Source organism: Lepisma saccharinum, chromosome 18 (genome assembly GCF_977018435.1).
Source record: "Lepisma saccharinum chromosome 18, izLepSacc3.1, whole genome shotgun sequence".
NCBI classification, from domain to species: Eukaryota; Metazoa; Arthropoda; class Insecta; order Zygentoma; family Lepismatidae; genus Lepisma; species Lepisma saccharinum.
This window is the reverse complement of record NC_139246.1, coordinates 58,745,339-58,759,031: the sequence shown is the minus strand read 5'-3', so window position 1 is coordinate 58,759,031 and position 13,693 is coordinate 58,745,339. Positions and strand designations below refer to the sequence as shown.

The following is a 13,693-nucleotide window of genomic DNA, read 5'->3' as shown; positions in this document are numbered from 1 at the left end:
TTGCCCCCTCTTCTCCAGCTACTTTGGGGAGAAAACCCGAACTTTTGCTTTTTTCGTTCGCACTTGCATCTTGTGTAGCTACTGTGAATCTATTTCTCCCTTTTGACACGGCTCTTTGTGGAAATATGTCCAGAAGGAAACGTTTGTGCGTTAGGGAAATCGATGAGATATGATACGAAGTGTTTATGGTGAGGCCTTTGTTAGTCCTAACAGAGGAGGGAGGGAGCCTTTGCAATCCTTTATTTTGTCTATACTTGTGGATAGACACACGCTTTAGACTCATGCTTTTGGCCTCTGGCTATCGTCAAGCTTCATTGCATTTCTAACATAGAGGCGACAGAAAGCTGACACTGCCAAACCTCATCCAATCCCCTCTCTCCTTGCCCTACACCCCCTACCCCCCCCCCCCACACCTTCAGCTCGATCACCAGGTCTAAACACAAAGAAGAATGTGTGCCTTATGAGTACTAAATCACAGCGTTGGAAGCTTGGAGGAAAACAGCATCGTAAATACCAAGCATTTATTGTGTCTGTCAACTGAAGAGCGAACACATGTTTGGGTGAGCCCAAACACGTGACATATTCCGAGAAAGGAGGGGGTGGGGGATTTGGAATTTTCGAAACACGATTGCTAATTATGTTCCCGAACGAACTGTCAGTGTTTCAACCTCAATATACAAATATAAGTGTGGCAAATCCTCGATAATTGTATCTAAAGCTGTTTGTAACATATGTGTTACAGCGGCTACAAGGGACATACTTTTTTTGTAACATATGTGTTACGGCGGCGAACTAAGGGTTAAATTACTTTTGTTCTCAAGAGATGGCGTATGTAGTCCATGTATCAGCTGTTTGCGTGGGCGCCAAGCAAAGAAAAACGGTTAGTGAGAGAGAAGCAACATGGCGCGAATCGCGATAACCACAGCTGGACATTACTAAGCACATACGTCGTCTAAAGTGATTAGAATTGTCTTTCAGTGATACTTCATGGTAGTTAGTGCATTACAGGTAGAAAATAGATGTCTCAAAAGAATCAGCATGTGCATTTGTGATTGTGTTTTCTTACAAGAATCAACGCAACTCCAACACCCATCATGCAAGGACCTGAAGATCTGCTCTCACTTTCCTAGACTAAATTTTCGTAGACTAAGAAACTATAAACTCATCAGCTATTGCACCACTCAAGCAAATTTTTTTCTTAAATAAGAACTTTGTAATATAATGCAGGCTTTTGGAGGGGCATAGGGGTTAAGATCAGATGCGTATACTCTGGGTCATGTAGGCAATCGGAGATGACCCAGCTATAATTTTAAAAAAAGTTATTTTTATATTCTTCGGAAGCAATCTTTGATTCATACATTTCTTTGCTTCCAGCACGTGAATGTTTTCAACTGTTTGTCACTGAATGTCCGAGAAGCTTTCTCCAGCTGGTGGAATCTTCTTGACAGGGTGAGATTCCACCGGCTCCAGAGCTCCAGGGTTGGAATATCAGACTGGGCATGGGTGTTCTTTGTAAATGTCCCTTCATCAATTTAATATCATCACTTGTTATGATTAGCCTAAACTGGCAGAAAAGCGATGTCAAATAACAATTTAATCAATTGATCAATGAAGTAATTAAATTATTTATATGCTTAATCTTTTTTTCCATTTTTGTATTTTAAAATGCATGATTACTTTCTCTTTGTAACCTTCAAAACCAGTGAGAGTACTTCTTTCATGGAAATGAATAACTTTTGAAAGGAAAAGCTATCCGAAATTAATTATGTTAGTTAATTTACGTTGCTGCCCCCCCCCCTCTTTAGATTAAGTGATCATAAAGATGTATATGAATGTAAAATATATAAAGAAGAAATGAAATGATTCCAACTTCCAGAACCTTACTCATTGCTGGAATTTAAAGTTGGGAATGGGAATTTTTCAGCATAATAGGGAATTTTATTCTGAGTCAAGCAGGAACACAGACTGGCACGGGGAATTGAATGCGTGTTGTAGGTGGCTTTGTGTTGTGCTTGGTGTTCCTATTGGTGATTTGAATATTTATTATTTGTTTAGCTGTTAGTGGTTTAGTATTCGTGCTACTGCTGTGTTTACTGAAGTTAAAGGCAATGGCTATAATAGAACATTTGTGTGTGAAACTATTTGGAACAAGATCTTTTCCGGAGAAATTTGAAATCATTAATGCAAGTACGCCAGTAGCATCTCTTGTACCACAGGTCTTGAACTTATACTTCCGTGTATAAAAATAAAAATCAGGAATACAGGAGTAACTTTGTACTAGGGTAACTTGAATTTCACACTTCAACTAATATTGAGGGTTTTTATTTCACTAGCACATTTCTTTTATATTCTATGTTACAGGTTTGTTTTTTTAGGTTTATTAGACTTTCTTGTTTTATTATTTGAAATTCTAAACGTAGATTCACTGCATCACAACAATTAATTGAGAGTGGTCGCAACAATAAGGCAAAATTTTCCACACATATATTCATCAATCCTGTATGAATGCTGAGGAAAATTTGCGGAGACTTCAAGAGTGGGTGGATGAATCACGGGTCGGAGATTGCGAACTCGTTAAAACCAGCATATGCCATTGGTCAAGATACGGGCAAAGTTACCAATTTTGTTAGCTCAATAAATGTAGCAACACTAGAGGTTTTAAGCTGAAATTCATATAGCTAGTAAATACCTTGGATGGCTGATATGGTACTGCATTTCAGTAAAATAACTCAAAATATTTCAAGGTATAAATTTCCTTCAACATTTCGGGAATTCAAAATTATCTGTCAAAACTATATTTTCCGAGGTTAAAAACTTTTCTCACAGCAATTTTAAGACATTAAAAGTTAGTTTGGTAATAGAAGCTTTTTAATATAGGTGTGCTTCCCCTATGTCAGTAACTGTTGCATTGTGGCTTTGAGCAACCACGACTGAGGCCAGTTGTTTTAAGCACACGGGATTCAAGTAGGCAGGTGGGAGATTCTAACACAAGACATTCATGATTTAAAACAAACGTGTAATTGATGCAGATGTAACGAACGCTACGTGGTGGATATTTCCTTGCAAACAACAAATGAAACCGGCTGCGAACATGGCGACTGTGCGCATCATGACGTCACATGAAACCTACATGTATGCATTGTTGGGGAGAATCAGTAAAGTGGAGGCAAATCAACAATGTTTCATCACACCAACTACCATAAAATTAGATCATCTGATGTAAAATTTTTACAGTAGTTAAATACTTTGAAGGACTGCTACATTGCTGTGCAACACAAACTAAATTTTCAAATGACTGCATGTAGCAAACACATGGCACAGGCCAGTCTACTCAGAACTGGAGTTTATCAGGCAAGCTACATGTAATTTTCAAAATATATTTTCTCCCGCACATGAAAAAAGACAATCAAAATTTTAATAGTATGTAGAGGACACACAGGATCTTCAAATATTTGAAAAAAATTAAAATTGAAAAAGTAAAATTGATTGTTTAATTTTGCTATTAAATTATATATTCAACACTGAACACTTTGAACATATGGTTGAAAAGTGATAGAACAGCTACTTTGACCAAATAAGTAATATGTATTACTCAAGGATGTATTTAGGGGGACCCAACCCCCTGAAAGACAAAGTACTAAAATTAAATAAAGAAAATGTACTTGTTTAGCATTTGTTGTATAATCGAGGGTTATTTATTTCCATCAAACTTACTGGAAGGCAAAGATTAAATTGATATCATATGGTACTAGATGATATTATTATTATTGTTGTCGTTATTTCTGCGAGACATGGTTCGGACCTAAATACATTGCCTAAAATAAATTTCTTTCATTGATTGATTTGGTTTATTTTACTTTGTATTTCTGCCACTTTTTGGTTAATCATGAAGATGAGCATGAGGGATGATATGATTAAATTGACGCAAGGACACTCACAAGAACACCAATGTCCAAGCCGAAATTTGAACCCGGGACTCCTGGCACCATGAAATACATTTTTAGATTCGTGTCTGGTAGTACCAAATTATCATCAAAACAAAGGTATTTCACTTTTCTAGCTTGATTATTTCCCAAGATGTTCACACGGAACGTATGTATTTTAAATAAGCAAATTTTGAAAAAAACGTAAATCTCAAATTTGATCTAATCAAAAAGTCTTGTAGATAGTTTAATAGGATCTACACTAGCTGCACAAAAATTATCAAAATTCAGGAGATCAAGGGTCCATACTTGACTGATTTCATGTGGAATCACCCTTATGTATGTACGTACTGTATCAGCCAATTGAAACTGACAATTCTGCATGGGAAAAAATGGAGCCAATGCTCTTAAACTAACCTTCTTATCTTCATCTTTCCTATCAAATGCACACTTCTGTTTACACTGCTCACAAGTAACTGGAGGTCCATATTTTTTCTCCGAGTTTGTACATCTTTGGCATTTGCTTCCAATAAAGGCTGCTATGATGTTACAATATTCACATGCTGATGGCTTCCCAAATGCCTTGACGTTCTGTTCACACTTTTTGCATATTGTACTTGTGCTTCCTTTACTGAAAAGAACAGTAATCATAATGGCAATAAGCACACTGCAACATACATTTATTATAATATGTTTCACCACAAATATGACCAATGTTGAAAACTGGCATACTGCACTCTCGAAAATTCTGAAAGAAAGCTTTTATAAAGTTGCAAACTGAATTAACTGGACTAAAACTGGCAGGCAGGCAGGTGAGAACTGTTCTTACTGCAGATCTATACACTATAAAATATTTTCATTATATCTTTAGGTATGAGGGAATCAAATGAAAATCTCAAAAGCATAACAACATTTACTGGAAATAATGTATGCTGCTCAAGTTTCCACCATTTATCGATGTATTTTACAAGCAGATGATTTATATAAAAATTTATTTCAGATGCAATTCTTTAAATACTAGCATTATTGTATTATTGTCACATGTACATTTAAAACTTCCTTATGTGTATGCAAATTTATGCATAAAGTATAAAAGACCAAAATGGGACACAATAATGGATGGTGGGTGGGTGGGTGGGGGGAAGGGGAGTTTGACATGCTTGTCATACAGTGTATGCACCAACTTTATTTGCAAGGATTGGAGCATAAGTCGTAGCAACTATTTTTTTTCTTGAGAATGTACGACCAGCGCAAAATTTGAAATATACAAATGGAAGAGGACACTTTATAGAAGAAAACAATGTATGAACAAGGCAGGTCATGTGTACCAGGGTTGGTAGGGAAGTGACAAAAAAAAATCATTTAAAAAAAAAAGTATCATTCCACATGCGTGCATTACTCACAAGGCTACGTTAGCAGGATGGAAGTTACTCGGCGTGAACAGCATTCTCATGTCAAAATAGATGAACTGACCAAGAATGCCACAGCGAGTTAGTGGAAGTCATTACGGATAAACATCCTGATCTTCTGGAAGATGCCATGATTCTCCATGACAACGCAACACTGCATAAAGTGGCATGTGAACAGGAGTTACTCAACCGCAGGATAGGAAGTACTAGAGTACCCACCATACTTATCTGATGTGTCCCTGTGTGATTTCGACCTCACACCCAAAGTTAAGGAAGAACTTCGCGGGAGACGGTTTCTAACTTGAGGGAACATTACCATCACAGTGAAATGTGAGAAGTTCCATCTCAAAACCTGATGAGGTGGATGATTAAAAAGTGAAATGCATGCACCCTTGATGGGGCTGTAAGACCAAAATTCATGTCAAACTGTACTAACAGGGTCTTTTCTCCCTCATGCTTTTGATGAGATATTTCAGAATTCATCTTCCTTACGAATGATATCTTCAGAATTTTATGAACTTGACTTAAAAATAATCAGCTGTTATGAGAGATATTAACTGAACAACAGCTTCAAAATGCACGAAAACATTCAATGGAAGCACAAAAAATACCAGGTTGAATTTGACATTAGATGGTGAAAAAAATTATCTATGTACTTTGTGTTGATGATTTCTCACATCCTTCATGCTGGAAGGGTTAAATATGCAACTGTGAGAATGAGACACATTTTCACTTAATTCAAGAGAGCACCATCAGTGGATTCATTACAAATGTATAGCACATACATCAGTACTAAGGTTACTTGGACCCTTATATATGTAATACAAACTTAAGACCCTTAGTAAAAAAACAGAACTAATTTAAGTCAGTGAAATAAGAGAACAAATATGAACTCGTCTGATCAAGAACAATTTTAAACACACACACAAAACAAAATCACCATGTAATTGATGAAAGCTGACCTCCATATTAAGAATGGAGTTAAAAATACATTTAACAACTAAAATCACTACACCACTGATGAAACTGAGGCTGTTAAGTGGTACTCTGCACACAGACGAACAAGACACAATGTAACACCAACCCCAGAAGCATTATAATGTGAAAATATAAAATAAGCAGTAAATTCTAAAAACGTCAATTTTACTTGTTTCCTCTGTACAGCTTATCACTTTCTTAGAAATTTATCATTTCAGAAAGTGATAGTCTAAACTTCACTGTAAATAAGATGCACTTCACTGTAAATAAGATGCATCTGTAATTCTGAATGGAGCAAGCATATCCATAAATAAATCGTACCTTACAAATATACATTATAAATGGAAAAATAATAATACATTGACAAAGGAAGTATATTCAGCAAAAGTAATTACGCCAACAATGAACACCTAGAAAAATACATGTATGTTAGAAATGTACCTCGATCAAGGTACAAAAATTGTGTTTTTAGGTACAAAAACAAACAAAACTAATGAATTAAATTACATTTATCTTTCACATACAAAAACTTGCCACAAATGTACTTTCTGAACACACATATTGCATTCAGTCAGTTCAACAAATGAAGATAAATTACATACAACAAAGATCACATTCTTATAGTTTCCAGTATAAACAGAATACAAACAACTATTTGTATATAATGATAACACACAATAGTTCAGATAATTACTGAAAATAAAAATTTATACAAATGAAGTTTTCAATTACACAAAATCATCAGAAAAATTGCAATTTAGTAGAGCAAATCCATTATTTACTACTTCCAAATGTAAAAGTACAATTATTTACAACTTCCAAATGTAAAAAAAAAAAAAAAGTAAAGTGTTCCCCTGTGCTTAGCACCACGCCATGAAGGCGTATAGGGGGTGTGAAAAGTACAAACTATTTCAGCATAGCAAAGTGAATACAGTGGAATCTATTTTCTACATTTTTCAGGGGGCCAAGCCGAGGAAACTTAACATACAGGAAAATGTAAAATCTAGGAACTTTTACGTTCTGCCCAATTGGGACCTTGAAGACTGAATGTATAATGTGGGAAAATATAAAATTAGAGTTCCACTGTGTATGAACCATTTGGTATGGCATGGATAGAGGCACATTTGTTTCGTAAATAAAAAAGCAAAATTTTAGTACAAAACCAGAGTCAATTTCGGGTTCAAAAGCAGTAAATAAAATAAAATTTCAGTGTTACGGTGGTGAAAATACTGAAAAGCAGTATATAAAATGACATTTTGGTTTTAAAATTGTGGACATATTCCAAAATTTGGTATAAAAACTGCACTTACTACAATAATAAACACAACCCTTCTAATAGCACATTTGTGTAGTTACCAGAGTACATAGGCATGCGCACGGGAGAGCAGCTGCCCCCCTAATCGTGGGCGACCGCAGATTTTTCAATGGAGGGACAAGCAAGGTATTTTTCCACAGGGTACATTACCCCGATAATAGTGTTCCCCCTCAAAAAAAAAAAAAAACACAACTTGAATTTGAAATTATCGAATTAAAGTAAATTACTATGACTGAAATCAAATTATACGTGTGAAATATATACTTTTAGCTTGACATTCGATTTCTAAGGGGGCGATACCCAGTGGAGGCACATAGTGGTTCGCACCCCACTTTAAACTGTAGGTCCAGTCCGATTAGCCTTACTGACCAAAAAGTGGACTTAAAACACTAACTAAACGAAATGAAACGATTTCTAAGAGGCAGGTGTGGCCATCCTTACTGGCCTTCAGAGTTCATACACTTACATTATTATACTTTCACCTAGAAATTTAGTGTAAAGGAATCTTATCGCTCTTATTAAATGATGTTATACTCTTAAAGAAAATAAAGTATTTTCAATCCAATTAAAGTTTAAAGCAACTACGGCCGAAGGGGGTGCAGTCGCACAACCCCCCCCCCCAAACCTTGGATGGAATTCAATTCTAGGGGGGCAAACATTGAGGTAACAGAAAGCAAGGCTAGTAGAATCTAAGAGTAGCAGGACAAAACGATACCCAAGATGGAATTAGTTTTTACGTCATTCTTGCATTATTTCTTCCAGATGGCCAAGAGCACCTGCAGGGTAGCACAAAGGGAAATTGGCCCCCTCGATTTAAAATTGTATACAAATAAAAATACATTTCATAAAATTTTATTGCTCGCTTCGTTCGCAGTTTCTGCCTTTCATACAGTTCTGTCAAGTTCAGAGTTGTAGCTAGGGCTCTGGGAGCCAAACGATCTAAATGAGATAATTGTAAAAGAGAATTCCATGGCACCCCATGAAATTTTTTGTGCCATATTAAATCAATATTGTTTTCAGTTTGCAAAAATTTGGATCTAAAAATTCTCTTGCTCGCTTTGTTCGCAGTATTCTTCTTTTCTGTAATGCATTGTTACCAGAGAGAGAAGTTATGACTACTAAGTACTTCAAACTCTTGCAGCTAAACAGTTTTGCCTTAAATGCATGAACACAACTGTTTGAAGGAAAAGAAGCACAGCACATTTCAGATACAATGTATTTATTCATTATGGTGCCTCTATGTTTCTGCATTATATATATATATTAGGGATGGGCCGATATGAAATTTTGGCCGATCCCGAGAAAGTACCGATATAAAATTTACCGATACCAATAACTGTTATTCTATCGATCCAATATAAAACTAGAAATGGTCCTTGAAGAACCTGAAAGGTTCATTGACCTTAATAAATGTGTGTTTCAAGGTGACTGCAGTGAAAAAGAAATTGCATATTTAGACATTTACTTTTTTAGAAAGTAGGGGATGGAGATTATTCATAAAAATTACAACACAATGGCAGAATTTTGCACTAAATTATCAGATATTTATCGATATATCGGATCGGTAAAATAATCGGTAATTTTACCGATATGCCCATATCGGCCGATAACGATAGCGTACCGATTAATCGGTCCCATCCCTAATTATATATATATATATATATATATATATATATATACTCCCATAAATGGAATGAAACTAAAACAGTGAGATAAAATGAGGGTTTCACTTTCCCGACTGAACTTTTATCAAGGCTTTTGCCCCCCTAATCAGAGGGTCTGAACACAACTATGCCAGAGTATTAAGTTTATTCCTGTATAAAGGGGTCCATTCTTACTTCTCAAATATTTACAGTAAAATTAATCAATTTTCCGTAAATTGCACAACTCGCAGGATAATCCAAACTTCAGAAAGTGTAGCATCGGCAAATATACTCTAAATTTCATGTATAAGAGCCAATTTTGAATTTTGCAGTTCATTTCACATCATTTCGTGACAAAACAGGGTACTAAAATGCACCTCAGACCTTTCACAAAACATTACAATAACACTAGAATGTGTTATTTTACATTTCATGTTTTCGTCAAAAACAAAATATGCATGCCCCTAGGCATGGAACATAAAAATACCTTACCATAAAAATTCAACATTTACTTTTTGCATTAATTTTGAACACTGAAAATATATAACTCATACAATATCATAACAGGAATTGAGCGGCTCTCATTTTTCCATAAAACTCAGTATTTACAATGAACATGTTAATAATTCTACCACTGTCCAGCATTACCCACGAGTATTTTACTTGTTAAGAATCATGAACAAATATGTTTGCAAAATTTTGGCTGGTATGGACCATGGTCCAGTCCAGGAAGGTGGTGAAAAGAATAGGTGTTGCATTTGTTAAGATGTTGATTTTGGTAAAATTTGCAGGATTTGTGCAGCCAGAAAAGGTTCATAACAGAAATTGTTATGGTATGCTTCTAAGTCAATATAAGTTCCTTTGTCTTCATTATCAATTTTCAGTTTTCAATCAGATTCAATTTCATTGATTTAATACCAGCTGAGTTAGTTAAATATGGTGGGAATTCATTAATATGTGAAATTCATAAATTATTTTGTTAAATATGGAATAAAGAAGAAATCTCTCAACAGTGGAAAGAATCAATCATTGTTCCTGTGTTTTAAAAAGTGGATAAAATTAACTGCAATAATTATTCCTCTACTCTCAACATCACATAAAATATTATCTACAATTATTTTAACAAGACTAACGCCATATAGAGTAGAACGTCGTTTATTCACACGTGAGTTATCTGCACACTCAAAAAAGCAAGAGCAGCAAAATAAAAAGACGATCAAATCTGTTCCAAGAAAAAAAATTCTGATTATTTTTCTGCATAAATAACACAGTATGTAGAGTACTGTAATTTAGGCACGTACTGTACATATATTACGAGTGTTTTCTCATGTCTTTTGTTTTCTTGTACTGTACACGTATGTAGTACTGTGTACTGCATGTATAAAATAAACCTGTACTGTACGTGCTTTTCTTTGTTAAATAAACACATGTTTGATTATCCGCAAAAATCGTTATCCGCATAACCTTCAGTCCCAATAAATGCTGATAAACGCCGTTCTACTATTCTTATGAAATTATAGGTGATTGTCAATGTAGATTTAAACATAACAGATCAACTGTAGATCAAACTTTTTCACATCAGACAGACACTTGAGAAAAAGTGGGAATATAATCAAAATATCCATCAGCTATTCATTGATTTTAAAAAAAGCATATGATTTGGTTAAGAGAAATAAATTATACAATATATTAGTCGAGTTTGGAATACCTAAGCAGCTTGTAAATATGATAAAAGTATGCAACAGTGAAATAGAAAGTAAGATTTGTGTGGGTATTAATGTGTCTGACAACCTTACAATTCATGATGGGTTAAAACAAGGAGATGCATTATCTCGATTCCTCTATAATTTTGCCTTAGTTTAAGCTGTTAGGAAGGTAAAAGAAACTAACGAAGGACTAAAATTAAACGGTGTGACTCAGTTGTTCGAATGATGATGTAGACTTACTAGGGGATAATACATTTAAGAATAATGCTAAAGTATTTTTCAAAGCAGCTAAAGAGATAGGTTTGAAAGTTAGCAAAGAGAAAACTAAACATATGCTTACAGGCCAAAACCAACTGTTAGGAGCTAGCCTCCGTGGTGGAGTAGTTAACACATCTTGCTACGATGCCAGGGGTACGGGTTTGAATCCTGGCCTGGGCATGGATGTTTGTGTGTGTCCATTCATCAATTTCATTGTATCATCACTCATCCCCACCTTCGCAAATTAGCCAAAACGTGGCACAACAAGCAAAGTAAAATAAATAAATCAATCAAGTGTTGGGTAATACTCAAAATCTAATTATTGACAACAACTTGTTTGAGTTGGTGTTTTAAGTTCATTCTGTGCACAGTAAGGCTAATCTGGACTGGACCTAGAGTTTAAAGTGCAATCCGAACCACTATGTGCCTCCACCGGGTATCGAACCCAGGACCCCTTGAATACAAGGCGACGACGCTACCACTGCACCATCAAGGAGGCCCTAACAACTTGTTTGAACCAATTTCCAAATTGAAGTACTTAGGAGTAATACTAACAAATGAAAATGATATTAAAGAGGAAATAAAAAGCAGGCTTAATTGAGGAAATGTGTGTTACTTTTCTCTTCATAAACTTCATACACTTTTAACTTCTCATCTAATATCTAAGAAACTAAAAGTTAAAATATACAAGGGTTGGATAAAAAGTAATGGCAACACTGGTATAATTGCTACTTGACTGTATTGGCAGAGGAGCACGTGTTACATTCCTTCAATGTAATCGCCTCCCCATCTCTACGACCTTCTGCCACACGTATGGAAGGCATTGTACACCGTCAGTGCGTCCATCTCTGTCGATGTCCCGCAGTGACCACCCTATAGCACGTATGATGGCTTCGCACGTGTCATAGTGCTTCCCGCCCAGTGGTTCCTTCATTTTGGCAAAAAGGTCGTAATCACATGGTCTCATACCGGTGAATACGGCGGATGTTCCAGTACCTCCCACTACCAGTTATGCAGGAGAGCCGTCACAGTGTTCGCAGTGTGACACTTTGCATTGTCAAGCAGGATGATGGGACACCGTGCCAGAACGTGCCGTTGCTTCCTTCTTAATGCGAGACGAAGGTGGTGTTGCAAGAAGGTGCAGTAGTAGGCTGCGTTGACCGTCTGCCTAAGAGACGTTGTTCTTCTTGCCTAAACATATTGTTAGGGCGCTTGCACTCTCGTCCTCTGCTTCAGAGCACTGCTGTTTTTGACTGAATAACATACAATTGCACCCCACTCACTATACTTCCTCGTCTGACATTCCTTTATCAACCACGAAACGGTTGTGGCACTGTGACTCACCCCTTTCACGGGACAGCAGTGTTGCCATTACTTTTTATCCAACCCTTGTACCATACAGTAATTTTGCCTGTAGTATTATATGGATGTGAAATTTGGTCCCTTACAATGAAAGAGGAACATAAATTGAAAGTATCTGAAAATAAAATCTTTAGAAAAATGTTTGGGCTTAATGATCTGAGGATACAGGTGAGTGGAGAAGGTTACATAATTTAGAAGTACATAATTTGTATTCATGTCCAGATATTATTAGAATGATTAAATTAAGAAGACTTAGGTGGGCAGGCCACGTGGCACAAATGGGAGGGGAAAGAAGAATTTACAGGATTGTTGTTGGGAAAACTGATGGTAAGACACCAGTAGGAAGGCCAAGATGAAGATTGAGAGATAATGTTGAGATGGACCTGAAGGAAATCGGTAGGGATGGAAAAGAACGGATATCATGCTCAGGATAGGCACAGATGGAAGGCCTGTGTTACTGCAGTGATAAACCTTCGGGTTTAAGAAAGTTAGAGAGTGAGTGAGTTAGTAAATCAGATCCAATTTGCAACTAAAAATTCAAGCCTTGCAACTGTGATCTTTTGCTGTTAATATTGCAGTTTTTTTAAGTTTGCATGTACAAAATTTTGAAGATTCTAAGTTAAAATTGCAGTACAGCGTAAGTTAGAAAATGATTTTTTTTTATCAACGTTGTGAACATTCCATAGAATCAGTAATAATTTCTTAATCTTTGTCCCCAAAAACCCGCATTTCCCATTTTTCTCACATCATTTAGTGGTTTTGAATACTGTGATGCTCAGCATCTTATAGATTGATTGATTCGCTTAATTTTACTTCGCTTCTTGTGCCACTTTTGGCTAATTTGCGAAGATGGCGATGAGTTATATGATATGATTAAATTGATGAATGAACAGTCACAAACCTCCATGCCTAGGCTAGGATTCGAACCCGAGTCCCCTGGTGTCATAGTTCGATGTGCTCTGTCACGAGGACCCGCTCAGCTTCTTATAGTATGCACAATTGCTAATAGGTGGTTTCCTGGTGCCCGATTTTCAGAGCTGGTGCCAAGCTCTGAAGAATATTTTTCGAGCACTGCCCACCATCATCCTCAGGAAACTAG

The 13,693-nt window shown here is 36.1% G+C and overlaps 1 protein-coding gene across 2 annotated transcripts in view; it reads right to left on the bottom strand.

Annotated features, from left to right (window-relative positions):
* The window catches only part of LOC146002600 (protein FAM76A), a 111,679-nt gene that overhangs the window by 68,830 nt on the left and 29,156 nt on the right, over positions 1 to 13,693 (bottom strand). For both annotated transcript variants that reach the window (XM_083140555.1, XM_083140554.1), the window contains exon 3: positions 4,341 to 4,554. In XM_083140555.1, coding sequence (XP_082996681.1) covers positions 4,341 to 4,554 — 214 coding nt within the window. The remainder of the gene's footprint in view (positions 1 to 4,340; positions 4,555 to 13,693) is intronic.